General features: G+C 41.0%; 1 protein-coding gene and 1 long non-coding RNA gene across 2 annotated transcripts in view; one reads left to right on the top strand and one right to left on the bottom strand.

The window, feature by feature from the left end:
* Nucleotides 1-1,157: 1,157 nt before the first annotated feature.
* Nucleotides 1,158-15,889, bottom strand: LOC139079297 (uncharacterized). Its single transcript, XR_011532805.1, has 2 exons — nt 15,272-15,889; nt 1,158-3,033 (listed from the first exon to the last, which is right to left on the bottom strand). It is a non-coding gene; the product is annotated as an uncharacterized lncRNA (long non-coding RNA).
* Nucleotides 14,694-15,982, top strand: part of SNW1 (SNW domain containing 1) — a 29,822-nt gene continuing 28,533 nt past the window's right edge. The window contains exon 1 of the mRNA XM_008536582.2: nt 14,694-15,221. Coding sequence (XP_008534804.1) covers nt 15,208-15,221 — 14 coding nt within the window. The 5' untranslated portion in view covers nt 14,694-15,207. The remainder of the gene's footprint in view (nt 15,222-15,982) is intronic.

Raw genomic sequence — 15,982 nt, 5'->3', positions numbered from 1 at the left:
GACCTATGTGTAAAAGGAAAAACTATAAAATTTTAAAAGATAATACAGGAAAGCATGTTCAAGACCTTGGGACAGGGGAGAATTCTTAAACAAGGCCCAAAGAGCACTCACCATAATAGAAAAGATTCATAAATTGCCTTACCTAAGAATTAAAATTTTCTGTTCATCAAAAGATAGCATTGTTGGATCAAAAAGAGAAGCAGAGCAGTAGAAGGTACTTGCAATAGACAAAGGACTAGTTTCCAAACCATAGGAAGAATTCTCACAAATTGACAAGAAAAAGACATATGACCCAGTAAGAAATGGACGAGAGACTTGAACAGGAACTTCACAAAGACAAAATCAAAGACATTATTAGTCGTCAGGGAAATGCAAATTAAAATTAATGCCATTCTTACATCCCAGATGTAAAATTTTACAGGAAGAGCATATGAAGTGTTGGAGATAGGAATATAAACTAAATCAACCACTTCGGAAACAGTTTGGCCCTATCTGGAGATAGGAAGATTCACATAGCCTACAACTCAGCAATCCATCCCTGAGCGTATACCCCAGAGAAACTGATGCTCAATTATTCACAGCTGCATTATTCATTAATAACCCCAAATTGGAAACAGATCAAATGGTCATCAACGGCAGAACAGATAAAGTCTTAGAAAGTTCGCCATTACTCTCTCTAATAAAACTAAGTTAATAATAATAATAATGGCTAATACTTTTAGGGCACTTACCATGTGCTAAATACTGTTTTAGGGTTTTAATATATAAATAATCATTACAAATACTAATCAGAATCTGCCATGCACCAGGTACTGTTCTAAACAGGCTTCATATGTAGTCATTTTATCTTCACCCTTAACCTGTGAAGAAAGTACAATTATTATCCCCATTTTTCAAATGAGAAAAGTGAGGTCAAACAGTTAACTAACCTGCTCAAGATCACACTAGTTAGTGGGAAAGCTGGGATTCTGCCTTCATGGAGCACGACCACTAGAAAAGGGTCTAAGGATGAACCTTAAGAAAAACCATCAGATAAGGAGTTCAGAAGTAAAGGGAGGCTCAGGAATATTTTTTTAAGTGGGGCTGGGGAGGGCGACAGGCAAAAGTCCATTGTGGCTTCCAGTTATCTCGGAGTCAGAGGAAACGTGGAGCAGAGATTTTTTTTTTAATAACAGCTTTATTGAGATATAATTCACATACCATAAAATTCACCCTTTCAAAGTGTACAACTCGGTGGCTTTGATTACATTCACAGAGTTGTACAACCATCACCACCAACTAATTTTAGAACTTTTTCAACACTCCAGAAAGAAATCCATACCAATTAGCAGTTGCCTCGCTTTCCCAGTCCCCCTTTCTCTCCTCTCATCCTAGCCCTAGCCCCAGGCAACCACTAATCTACATTCTGTATAGATATGCCTATTCTGGACACTTCACATAAATGGAATCATATAATATCTGGTCTTTTGTGACTGGCTTCTTTCACTTAGCATATTTCAAGGTTCATACATCTTGATACATATATTGGTGCTTCATTTCTTCTTACTGCCAAATAATATTCTACTGTATGGATGTACCACATTTTGTTTATCTATTTATCACTTGATGGACATTTGGGTTGCTTCTACATTTTGCCTACTATGAATGATGCTGCTATGAACATTGTATACAAGCTTCTGTGTGAACGTATGTTTTCATTTCTCTTGGGTATATACCTAGGAGTGGAATTTCTGGGTCATATGGAAACTCTATGTTTAATATTTAGAGGAACTGCCAAACTATTTTCCAAAGTGACTGCACCATTTTACATTTCCACTGACAATGTTTGAGTGTTCCAATTTTTCTACATCTTCACCAGTATTTGTTATTGTCTTTTTTATTACAGCCATCTTAGTGGTATGGAGTGGCATCTTAATATGGTTTAGAGCAGAGTTCTTGACTGGAGGTTGAACTTGACCTTGAACTCCACAAGGGAAGTCTGTTCCATCGTCATCTTTCACCCAGCCTCTGCCAGGTCTCTCAGACCCCTGGTAGAAATAGGCTCCCACCTGTGAATGAGGATAGGCTCAAGTCCTTCACTTTCAGTTGGCCTTTCCATCAGTCGCAGCTAGGCCTGTTAGTTCCCTTCCTGGATGGAAACCCTCAATTGAAAGAAAAAGTTCTCAGATAATAATCCTGGCTTTTAAACAAAAACAAACACTTTGTTCATTCTTCTTCAATCACTCAGTTCCCTTGATCTATCTTTTCTTTTCTTCCGAGAGCACCATACATATATGAACCATTTCACTTCTCTCTATCATAAGGAAAACAGTGCAACAGCAACGATGAATGGCCACTGACCCCCTCAGATGCAACAGGGAGTGGTGGGGACCATAGCCCAGATTCCCACATTGGCAAACTGCAGTCTAGATGCTTGCTGTCGTGTGAGAACGTAGGCCCAATATTGCCAGCTCTCCTGGTTTTCAAAAGAAGCTGGAAATCCAGATTTTTATTAAAATCTCCCAATTTTTAAATGTCTGCAACTAACTCACAAGTTTTAAAGCATGTGTGGACAAACAGAACACTTCTGAAGGCCAGTTTCAGCCCACAAGCCCCAGATCTACCAGCCTCCTGGTCTTCAGGACGTGGGTTGTGCAGTATTTACCTCTGAGTCCCCAGAATTAGCGAGGGTCTGGTATGGACAGAGCACTTGATACATTTTTGATACATTTCTGAAGAAAACCACCTGATATTCATTTAATACTGTGAGCCAAGCACTTAAGCTCTTTGCATTCATTATCTCACGTCATCCTTACAGCCTTATGAGGTAGGGAAACTTGCTGAAGGTCACAGAGCCAGGAAGCAAGGAAGGCAGGACTCAAAGTTAGGTCTGACTCCAAATTTCTTAGAGAGAGAGAATCTTCCACTTGGGAGCCAGTACAGAATAGTGGGTGAGACGATATTCTTTAGGTTTAAGTCACTGTCCAGATTAGTCACTTTCCATTTGTAGTCTTGGGCAATTCACAAAACATCTCTAAGCCTCCATTTTCCAATCTGTAAAATGGGGATAATAAGAGTTAATTACTCATAGGCTGTTGTAAGGGTTAAATGAGATAGATTGGCACAGAGGAGCTCATCAACAAACAATAACTATTCTTATTGTCCCAGTATTTTCCCCTTAGAGCAGCCACACACCGCTGCAACTCCTCAATGCACAAACAGGCATCTTCTGGTGGATTATCTTGTTACTAGACAAATGATGAGGAAATAAGGTAAGGAGTCACTTCAAATATCAGATGGCTGCCTTCTGAGGCGGCAGCACGCGTGATAGGAATGAAAATGATCAAAACAAATGACAGTGCTCAGGGCAAGGGGCAAACTGTTCCCTTCCCAGACTGTTCGATAGAAAAAGGAATAGTTATCTTGGGTCTACAGCTTCGTCCCCACTGCAGCCTCATGTTTCAAATCCCCTTAAGGTTAGAGCCAACTTTCAAAAAGAATAATTAAATCTGGAAAGAATTGGGGTCAGCAGGTCTCGCAGTGCTTTTAAACAGGAAGTCTCAGGACTCGAGGAGGGAAGAAGCTGACAGCAAAGCGGCTTTCCCAGGCGTCAATCCGAAGAGCTGCGCAGGCCCGGGAAGAAGACACAGGCGCACCTCTCCCCAAAAACAAGCTGACCCTAAATTCAAGACATCTACAGTCAAAATATTGATTCTACTCATAAAGCGACACATTTCAGAACATTTTTGGCTCATTTAATAAAAATTACTGTTATAATAGTCCTCCTTTATCTGCAGGAGATTCGTTCCAAGATTCCCAGTGGATGCCTGGAACCGCGGATAGCACCGAACTTTATATATAGTATGTTTTTTCCTGTACACATACATATCTATGATAAAGTTTAATTTATAAATTAGGCACAGTAAGACATTAATAACAACTAATAATAAAATAGAACAATTATAACAATATACTGTAATTAAAGTTATTTGAATGTGATCTCTCTCAAAATGTCTTGTTGTACTGTATTCATCCTTCTTCTTGTGATGATGTGAGATGACACAATGCCCACGTGATGAGATGAAGTGAGATGCATGACGTAGGCATTATGACTGACATAGCATTAGGCTACTATCGACCTTCCAACATGTCAGGAGAAGGATCATCAGCTTCTGGACCTAGGTTGACCACAGGTAACTGAAACCATGGAAAGCGGAACCGCGGATATGGGGGGACTACTGTATATTCAGTAATCATATAAAAACAAAGATTGTATTTATGATAACAAAGAAAGGAAATACCTAAGAATCAATATCCTGAGAGATGTGTGCAATCTATGTAAAGAAAACTTCAAAATGTTATTAGAAGATATAAAAGAAGATTTTAATAAGGCGAAACCTATACAGTATTCCTGAGACATTAAATTGGAAAGATATGAGTTCTCTCTAAGTTAATTTATGGCCAACTCAGTGGCAATCGATATTCCTTACAGGCTTCTTTAAAAGAATTCAACAAAATAATTCTAAATTTCATTTGGAAAACAAGTAAATGAAGGGATATTACACCATACTTTTTATTCACTTATTTATTCATTTTATTAATTTTGCACTTTACTTGAATTTGCTTTCACTGCGTTATTGAGATATATTTCACATTCCATAAAATTCACCTTTTTGAAGTGTACAGATCAGTGCTTTTTAGTATATTCACAGAGTTGTGCCACCATCAGCACTATATAATTTTTCAACAGTCCAAAAAGAAATCCAGTACCCATTAGCAGACACTCATCTTTCCCATCCCCCATCCCCACCCAACCCAGCCCCAGGTACCTATTAATCTACTTTTTGTCTCTGTGTATTTTTCTATTCTGGAAATTTTATATAAACGGAATTATACGACATCTGGCCTTTTGTGACTAGCTTCTTTCACTTAGCATAATGTTTTCAAGGTTTCTGTAACAAAGAATTTAACCTTGCCCAAACAGAGATCTGGCCTTTGGCCTCAGCTTCTGGGAGGTAATCTCTAAGCTCTTGAAATGTCATGTCTAATAGGAGTGTCTGTCTGCCTCGGAGACTTGGGTCACCAGATGGTTGAAAATATGCTTCAGGGTGGGGGCTGGCCAGAAAGGCCAGCAATGAGATTTAGTGTGGGGGCTTCACGTCACGCAGTTAGCGGATGTCTGCAGGGGCTGGAGACTGAGGTCAGCCACATGGGCAATCAGTCATGCCCACGTGGTGGAGGCCCAGTGAAAACCCTGGACACTGAGGCTCAGGTGAATTTCCATGGCTGGCGGTACTCCTTGCGAATTGTCACACATCAATGCTGGGAGAGTGATGCTGTCCTGGCTACACAGAGAGAGGACAACCGGATGCTCTACGTTTGTAATCCTCCTGGACTCTGCCCTGTGCACTTCTTCCTTTGGCTGATTTTAATCTATATCCTTTTCCTGTAGTAAATCACGAGTATAATACCTTTCAGGAGTTCTGTGTGTCCTTCTAATGAATTATCAAACCTAAGAGTAGCTTTAGGAACTCCCAAACTTGCAATTGGTGTTAGAAGTGAAAATAATCTCTTGTGGACTGCTCCCTCCAACTTTAAAAGTTGCCCAAACTCATACAAGGGTCATTCATATTTTAGCATATAAAAGTACTACACTCCTTTTTATTGCCAAATAATATTCCCTTATATGCATATATCACATTTTTGTTCATCTATTGATCAAGTGATGGACATCTGGGTTGTTTCTACTTTTGGGTTATTATGAATAAGGCTGCTCTGAACATTTGTGTACAAGTTTTTATGTGGAATATGTTTTCAATTCTCTTAGGTTTATACCTAGGTGTGGAATTGCTGGCTCATATAGTAATGCCATGTTTAATTTTTGAGGAGCTGCCAAACTGTTTTCCAAAGTGGCTACACCATTTTACAATCCCACCAGCAATACATGAGGGTTCCAATTTCTCCACATCCTTATCAATACTTGTTATTGTCATCTTAACTTTTATTTTAGTCACCCTAGTAAATATGAATTGGTATCACATCACAATTTTGATTTGCATTTCCTGAATTGCTAATGATGTTAAGCAACTTTTCATGTGTGATTATTGGCCATTCATATATCTTCTTTGAAGAAACATCTAGTCAAATCCTTTGCCCATTCTTTTAATGGATTATTTACCTTTTGTTGTTGATTTGTAAGAGTTCTTTATATATTCTGGTTACAAGTTTCTTATAAGATATGTGATTTGCAAATATTGTCTCCCATTCTGTGGATTGTCTTTTCATTTTCTTGATACTGTCCTTTGAAGCATAAAAGTTTTTAATTTTTGTGAAGTCCAATTTATCTATTTTTTCTTTGGTTAACGGATCATGCTTTTGGTGTCATATCTAAGAATCCCTTGCCAAATCCAAGATCATGAAGATTTACCCCTATATTTTCTTCTAAGAGTTTTATAGTTTTAGCTCTTATATTTTAGTCTTTAATCTATTTTTAGTTAATTTTATATATGGTGTAGAGTAAGGATCTAACTTCATTCTTTTGCAAGTGGATATTGTTTCCCAGCACCACTTCTTGAAAGGATTATTCTTTCCCCATTGAGTGGTCTTGGCACCTGTCTTAGTCCATTCAGGGTGCTACAACAAAATAGCATAAACTAGGTAGTTTATAAACAACAGAAATTTATTTCTCACAGCTTTGGAGGCCAAGAAGTCCAAGATCAAGGCACCTGCAGATTTGGTGTCCAGTGAGGGTCCACCTTTGGCTCATAGATGGTGCCTTCTTGCTGTGTCCTCACATGGTGGAAGGGACAAGAGAGCTCTCTAGAGTCCCTTTTATAAGGGCGCTAATCCCATTTATTAGGGCTTCTTCCTCATGACCTAATCACCTCCCAAAGGTCCCCCTCTCCTAATACCATCACACTGGGGGTCAGGTTTCAACATATGAATTTGGGGGAGACACATTCATACCATAGCAGCGCCTTTGTCCAAAATCAGTCGACCACAGACATGTAGGTTTATTTCTGGACTCTCCATTTTATTCCATTGATCTACATGTCTATCCCTATGCCAGTACTACACTTCCAGATTACTATAGCTTTGTAGTAAGTTTTGAAGTTGGGAAATGTTAGTCTTCTAACTTTGCTCTTCTTACGTAATTTTTATTACATAAATTTTGATACATGTATAGAAAAGCTGAAATAATAGTTCAATAAACACCTATACAGCCCTCCATCTAGGTTCACTAGACACCAATTGTTAACATCTTGTTATATTTGCTTTTCTCTCTCTCCCTCCCTTTCCCTCTCTCCCTCCTTCACTGTAAACACATACGCGCGCACACACACACACTTTTTGCTGTTGTTGAGTTGAATTGTTTGAAAGCAAGTTGCACACATTTCATCCCCAAACCCTTTGGCATGCATCTCCTAAGAATAAGGAGATTCTCCTACTTAACCACAATATCATTAATACTGCGAAGAAAATTAGCAAAAATTCCATCATGTAGTCTACTATGAGTCTGTATTCAAATTTGTCCAAATGTCCCAAGAATATCTTTTATAGTTTTCCCCAACTGAACCAGAATCCAATGAGGCTTTTACTCATTGCATTTGGTAAGTCTCTTTAGTCTCTTTTCATCTATTCTATAACTTTTTTTCTTTATAACATTGACATTTTGAGGCGTCTAGGCCAGTTGTCCTGTAGAATGTCTCACATTCTGGGCTTTTCTGGTCGTTTCCTCATGCTGTTTAACTTGTTCCTCTATCTCCTGAATTTTTTATGAAATGGAAGTTAGGTCTGACTTGATCAGTCAATTGGGGAAGCACCTAATGTCAGACTGTCCATCTGTTAGTGATGCTAAAGTTATGATGGCCAGATCTCGCCATTATAAAGGTACACTTTTTCTTTTCCAGGTACTAAATAACGCATAAGTCTCGCCTTTTTAACTATAATACAAACTAATGCTTTGATTTAAAACAATTTTTAGGGGCCAGCCCTGTGGCTGAGTGGTTAAGTTCGTGCACTCCACTTCTGGGGCCCAGGGTTTTGCCAGTTCGGATCCTGGGTGCAGACCTAGCACCGCTCATCAAGCCATGCTGTGGTGGCATCCCACATAGCAGAACCAGAAGGACCTGTAACTAGAATATACAACTATTTACTTGGGGGGCAGGTTGGGGAGAAGAAGAAGAAGAAGAAAAGAGGAACATTGACAACAGCTGTTAGCTCAGGGCCAATCTTTAAGAAAAAAAAATTTTAAAGATTGGGAAGGCATATGAAAGTGAGGTGAGGTAATGCTACTTTTCACCAGAGAATGAATATAAATAAAGCAGCGATAACTAAAGTATAATGGCATCAGAGCATAAAATACTGGCATTGCAGTAAATAAAAACATTCATCATATAGAAGAATAGAATATTAATTGGAAGCTACCCTAGAAATAAAATTGAGTTCAATTGTCTCACTTTACAGATGCAAAATCTGAAGTTCAAGCTTAATAAATGTTATTAAGGCCAGAAAAAATACTATTTTTTGAGTGCTCACTCTATGCTGGACAGAGTTCTAAGCTCTTTACATGGTTAACTCATTTACTCATCCCGAAAACTTTATGAAAATAGGTTATATTTACTTTCCTCATTTTTTTGGCCAGTAAGAAAACGGAGACAGAGAAGGTAAGTGACTTGCCCAGGATGCACAGCTAGTAAATAAAGGAGCTTGGCATGGGAACCCAGGAAAGCTGACTCCAGAACGTGTGTTCAACAGCTCCACCCCACCACCTCACATGTTATGTCACTTGTGGCTCTGGAGCCACCGCTGGTTAGGAATCACGTTAGGCCCTAGGTCTCTGAGGATGAATCCCACCCTCCATCTGGAATAGCACCAGCGGAGTGAGTCCATTGTTCCTTGCAACCTGTAGCAGCATCACTTCTGGCCCGCACTGGGCTCTCTGCTATGAGCAGGCAGCTGCTAATTGCCTGTGATAATGAGGGATAGATGCTGCAAGGAAGATCCAGCACAGCTGAACACAAACCCCCTCCCCCACGAAACTGAATAAAGTACTTGGCCTTGGGGTATAATAGCGTATTACTTTTGCAGTAGATTTGCCTTCTTAATTAAGTTTTGCTAAGACTGCTATTAAAGTCAGTTGCTATTCTCTATACACCCCAAGGACAGCAAGGGACCATGACTGGTAGAAATGCTTCACACGCATATGCCTCTCTGAAAAATGAGAGGATTGTAAAGACTCTTCTCCATCCCCTTCTTTCACCCCAGGTCTTGGTCTATATCTTACTGATTTCCCATGTTAATTATTTTAACCTTGCCCTCAGCGGCCTCCTTTCTCTCTCATCACCATAGAAACCCATTCTGCCTTAAGAATCATCTTTCTTGCCAGTTTTTGACCCAGACCCCCTATTTAAATCCTCCTTCAGTTCCCATTCACCTGCTGAATTAAATCTAAGCTCCTTGATCTTGGCTTCTGGGACCTTCTCTAATTTGCTCCTCTTTTATTCCCTTTTTAGAAATAATACTTTCCTGAAGCAGAGGTGAAAGCAGATCACTGTCAACCAAAATGTTAACTCTAATAACCAATATATTTACACAGTACCTTAGAGTTGAATAAAATATATTCACCTGCATTACCTCAATTAAGTCTCACAATCACTCTAAGATACATACACATAAAGCAAGTAACATGATCAGCATTCTAAAATTAATAAAATTGGGGCCCAAAGAAGTTAAGTGCCTTACTATGATAACATAGCTTGTTGGGAAGCCCAGCTCAAATTTATATCTTTACACTCCCAGACCGTGCTTGTTACACTACACAATGTCATCAATAATCCTGCATTTACCAAAATAGCTTTTTTTCCTTTGGCTTACATCCTGTGGCAGGCAGGATTCTAAGATCTCCCTCAAGATTTCCTCCTCCCCTCTCCCCAACTCCGGGTACCTGCCCTGCATAATCTGTGGGACTGTGAACGTGCTGAGATATCAGTCCCCTGATTGTGTTATGTTATATGGCACGGCTGAGTTGACGATAAGGAGATTCTCTGGGTGGGCCTGACCTAATCAACAAGCCCTTTAAAAGCAGAGAGTTCTTTTGGCTGGTGGCAGAAGAGAAAGTCAGAGAGAAGTGCTTCTGCTGGCCTGGGAGAATGCAAACATCCATGGTGTGAAATACCTACAGGAGTCATGTGGGAAGGACCTGAGAATGGCCTTTAGGAGGTGAGGGTGGCCCCACTGACAGCATCCAACAAAACAGGAACCTCAATCCTACTACTGCAAGGAACTAAATTCTGACAACAAGAATGAGCTTGGACGGGCCAGCCCCAGTGACCTAGTGGTTAAGTTCGGCAAGCTCCACTTCAGCGGCCAGGGTTCAGTTCCCAGGTGGGGTCCTACACCATTTGTCTATTAGTGGCCATGCTGTGACAGCAGCTCACATACAGAAAATAGAGGAAGACTGCCAACAGATGTTAGCTCAGGGCCAATCTTCCTCAGCAAAAATAAATAAATAAAAAAGAATGAGCTTGGAGATGGATTTTTCTCAGACTGTCAGCCTGAAGAGAATTCAGTCTGGCCAACACTGTAATTTCAGCCTTCTGATACCCTAAGCAGAGAACCCAGTCACGCTGTGCCAGCCTTCCAACCTACAAAAATGTGAGCTAATAAATGGGTGTTGTTTTAAGTCACTAAGTTTGTGATAATTTGTTACACAGCAATAGAAATGAATACATCTCCTATTCCCTTACTCTTCTGAAAAATACACATTTTATGAAACACTTCTCTGGCTCTAGGAACCCAAGGAGTGCTCTGAATCACAGCAAGTGTAGAGTAAACGTTGCTGATGCTGAATGAGGCTAAGGAGACCTCTCTAACAACAGCAGTGTAATAAGAGCTAGACCAGGCATTTCGTAAATTTTACTTATTTATTTATTTATTTTGAGGAAGATTAGCCCTGAGCTAACATCTGCTATCAATCCTCCTCTTTTTGCTGAGGAAGAGCGGCCCTGAGCGAACATCCATGTCCATCTTCCTCTACTTTATATGTGGGACGCCTGCCACAGCATGGCTTGACAAGCGGTGTGTAGGTCCATGTTCGGCATCCAAACCAGCGAACCCTGAGCCGCAGAAGCAGAATGTGCGAACTTAACTGCTGTGCGACCAGGCTGGCCCCTAAATTTTGTTTTTTTAATTGCCATACAGTAAAAGTGACTTTTTTGGTGTACAGCTCTATGCATTTTAACACATGTATAGCTGCACGTAACCAGCATCACAATCAGGATACAGACCAATTCCATCACCCCAAAAAACTTCTTTGTGGCAGTCATATCTTTCCCCCATCCCAATCCCTGGCAACCCCTGATCTGTTCTCTGTCACTTTAGTTTTATCTTTTCAAGAACGTCATAGGCCCGGCCCAGTGGCGCAGCGGTTGAGTTTGCACGTTCCGCTTTGGTGGCCTGAGGTTCGCCAGTTCGGATCCCAGCTGTGAACATGGCACCGCTTGTCAAGCCATGCTGTGGCAGGTGTCCCACGTATAAAGTAGAGGAAGATGGGCATGGATGTTAGCTCAGGGCCAGGCTTCCTCAGCAAAAAGAGGAGGATTGGCAGCATTTATCTCACGGCTAACCTTCCTCAAAAAAAAAAAAAAGAATGTCATAAATGAAAGCACATGTAATCCTTTGAGCCTGGCTTCTTTCACTCAGCATGATGCCCTTGAGATTCATCTAAGTTGTTGTGTGTATCACTAGTGTGTGCAAAAGCAAATTTTTAAGTTTATTAAGTTAATTTTAGAAGTTTAAAAATAGAAGAAAGTACCGAGAATCAAAGGATGTTGATACTAGAAGGGATGTTTGATATTATCTGGGCCCACTCTGTCCTTTTACACATGAGGAATCTGAAATCCAGTGAGGGTTGAGGACTTGCCCAAAACTGTGCAGGCACAGATGATATGGATACAAGGATGAGAGAGAGTCAGTATTCCTTGCAGTCATGTAAACCATCAAAACCTATAAAGTGTGATAAATATTAAGACTTGGGGAAGAACAAATCTCATGGAAGCACAGAAAACAAACATTGTATACATTCCTTTTCATTACAAATCATAAAGAATCAACTCAAACCAGCTTAACCCACCAAAATCATTTACTGGCTCAATTAATTAAAAAATATTCAGATGGTGTGGTCTTCAGGCACTGCTGGATCCAGGAACTTGCATGATGTTGTCAGAGGTCTCAACATCTATCAATCTCTTACTCTCCTTCTATTTACCTTTCTGGTCTCTCCTTTTTGCATAGTGGCTTCATTCTTCCCTGTTATAGGTTCCTGCTATAATGCCAGGAAAGAGAGATACTGGTAACTCAAGCCTACAAACTTACAGCTTCTGATCCAAAAGAAAGACTAATGCTTTCTCTCCTAGTTCTATTGATCAAACCTCCAGGAATTCCTTTCAGTCTCCTTTGCTGGTTCCTCCTCATCTTCCCAACCTCAAACACTGGATTTCACTCCAGAAGTCTGTCCTCGGACCACTTCTCTTGTGTACCTACACTCACTCTCTAGGTAATCTCACCTGGTATCATGAATTTACACACCATCTGCCACCAAAGGTCTCCAGCCCAAGCCTTTCCCCCACACTTCAAATTTGCATATAAACTGCCTACTTGGCATTTTTACTTGGCCACGTAACAGGTATTTCAAATGTAATGTGTTCAAAACCAAATTGCTGATCTTTCCTCACAAAAATGACCTTCTTGGGGCTGGCCTCGTGGCCGAGTGGTTAAAGTTCGCGAGCTCCACTGCAGGAGGCCCAGTGTTTCGTCGGTTCAAATACTGGGGGCGGACATGGCACTGCTCATCAAACCACGCTGAGGCAGCATCCCACATGCCACAACTAGAAGGACCCACAATGAAGAATATACAACTATGTACTGGGGGGCTTTGGGGAGAAAAAGGAAAAAAATAAAATCTTTAAAAAAAAAATGACCTTCTTGCAATTTTCTCATCTCAGTAAATGGCAACTCTATCCTTCTAATTGCTCGGGCAAAAACGCATGGAGTCATCCTTGATTACTCGCCTTTATACCTCACATCAATTCCATCATCAAAATCGGTTGGTTATACCTTCAAAATAGATCCAGATTCCAACCTCTTCTTACCATCTCTAGCACTAACTCCCTGCCTAAGCCATCGGCATCTCTCCCCTAAAAGCCACGCAAGGGTCTCCCTGTTGCCTTCCTTCCTTATTGGAGTCCATTTTCAACACAGCACTCATAATGATCTCTTTAAAACATAAGTCAGATCATGTGTCTTCTCTGTTCAAAATCTCCAATGTAATCTCTGTATACTGCAAAAGAGTGATCTCCAAGATATATTTATAAACAGAAAAAAGCAAGGTGTAGAAAAGTGTGTGTGGTATCCACCACCAGTCTAAGAAAGAGAAGTATACAAATATATATAGATATATATATATATATGTATTTGTTTATATTTTTAAATGGAAGGATAAACCATAAAAAATACCTTTTAAAGTTTATCTATAGGGAGAGGAAGAGAAAAGGATGGAAGGGACAGGGAAAGAATCTAGACTTCTCTAAATGTACTACCTGTTTGGTAAATTTTGTCTTGGAAACCATGTAACTGTTTCACAAAACTATTTTTTTTAAAAAAAGCAGCTACTAAAAATCCAAAACAGAGTGACATAAGTAAGCCTAATAGGGTATCAAGTTAGCCCCATAATCACACAGAGGACTTATTCTAAGTCACTTTAAAGCAATGTAATTTGACTATACATGCCTAGAGAGATATACTCAAGGACAAAAAGAATTGAAAAAATCAGAAACTATTAAAATTAAGCATATGTTTAGTAATCATACGAGTAATGTTGTTCTGAAACTAGTTTATACATAATAGGATAAAGCAAACGTGTAATTATGTTAATGCCATTAGACCAAGAGTCTCAGAAGAGATATGCATTTAAATCAAAGTTAAGAAAAACTGTGTAATCCTAAATTTGCATTGAAAATATTAGTATGAATGCATGATGCATTTTCTCAAAAAATATGTGTATGTGAATTTTTTAGCTCTATCCACCAAAAAGGCAAACAATAATCAACCCAGTAACAGTGAACATTTGCAGCATCCAGATTGTTTTCTCAAAATATCACTTTCCCACTTAAAGGAGGGCTGCTTGGAGAAATGACTGATTCCAGGTCTGGGGCGGAGAAAGTACTAGATGAACCTAGAACATCTTGTCACACCAGAAACTGAGTTATCCTGTGTTGGAGGTGCTTCTGCTGCTCAACCTAGTGTGTTTGGTTTGGGAAAATTCAAAGAGCTTTACACTTAGAGTGTATGCACCTTTCTGCACGTGTGCTATATTGCAATTAAAAGTGTGTTTCTACTCTTTATCACGGAAAATTTCAAACCCATACAAAAGTAGAGAGAACAGTATAATGAACATCCATTTTTCCATTATCCAGCTTCAACAAAGATCAAAACTGATGGCTACTCTCCTTTCACCTATACTCCACCCACTTCTCTCCAATGTTTTGAACCAGATTTAACTTATCCTATCACTTCATCAAAGATTATGTTTAATACATAATCTATGTAAAACGCATAATCTATCTAAAACACATACATACATAAAAACGCACATACATAATACACATAAGGAGCGTTCTAAAGGTTACTTGCTAAGGATCACACAATACCTCCCCAGGAGAGTGTTTTGGGAGTGGGGTAGGAGGGTAGGGGACAGCGCTTAAAGAAAAGTTTTGAGTGAGAATGTTTTCAGAGCGTCCAAGAACTCTCCATTCGCCAGTCTCACGATTTCCTATTGTTTTAAAACCCTATCACCCTTTCACACAACGTTGCCGTCCCCGGAAAGCTCTCGTGTTTGGGACTCCTACAAGGAGAATGAAACTGAGTGGGGAATAAAATAAAGCGGCTTAAAAGGCATCTCAACTTCTTTATTTTGCCCAGAGAATGCCCCATCATGTCATAGGGTACAAGCGACGCCTTCGCTTTTCTTAACTGAAGCGCTGACCCCGTTGTAACCGTTCCGTCCGGTTAGAACAGAACCGGATTGTACGCCTGTTCAAGGAACTACAAATCCCAGAAGGCCCTTCGGCCAGGCGCCTGCGCGTTGCGTGCTCCTTCCTTTCCCCTCCTTGTCGCGGGGAAAGACCCGCCCCGCGGCGCTGTCGCTCGCGCTGGAAGAAGCGGAAGAAGATGGCGCTCACCAGGTGGGTTGTTGATTCGGGTCCTCGATACGGAAGGGTCTAGGAGTACCCACCTTTTCTTTTCTCTGCCCACACTCTCCGCGCAGTGACCCGGCCCGGGGCGCAGAGCAGCGTGGGCCGAGATCACGGCTAGGCCCTCCCGCCGGCCGCCGGGGCGACTAGGCCTCGCCCAAGCTGGGGTCTTTCCTGAGCGGCTTCCCGGGTTGAGTTCGCTCCTCGGTGGGGCCGAAAGCAGAGGCGTGGCGGAAGAGTTCTCTGGCCTCACATGCCGAGGAGTCGCACGTGTTTTGGGCTTAAGCATCTTGGGGGTGTGGAGAGCGCTCTCTCGGGTCCGCGGCTCGGGTGGGCGCGATGGGGCAGGGAGAGCAGTGGCTTATTTGGCCGGAGTGAAAGCGGGCTTACGGCCGTTTGTCTGCCGAAGTCTTCTGTCTCTGTCCCGAAATAAGGACTCCTGAGAAAAAGGGGCCCGGCGCGGAACAGAGATTTCAAAGTAGCCACAGTAGTGGCCGCTGTCTACTAATTCGCGCCGCCGCTCCGCACTTTAACTTTGGACCTTCGAATTTCTTCCGTAGATGAAACCACGTCAGTTTTTTGCTGTTCGCGGTTGCCTTGGTAACTGCACGTAAAGTGGTCCCCGCCTTTGAGAAAAAGATGCTTAAGTGGGAGATTCCAAGGAGTTACGTAACTCCTACTAGTCCGCGACCCGGCTGCTCTAAGTGGAAAAACTTTCCACGCGAACGCGGCAGGAAAAGTTGAGCGTCGAA

Source organism: Equus przewalskii, chromosome 25 (assembly GCF_037783145.1).
Source record: "Equus przewalskii isolate Varuska chromosome 25, EquPr2, whole genome shotgun sequence".
Classification (NCBI taxonomy): Eukaryota; Metazoa; Chordata; class Mammalia; order Perissodactyla; family Equidae; genus Equus; species Equus przewalskii.
This window is presented reverse-complemented; position numbering and strand designations above follow the sequence as displayed.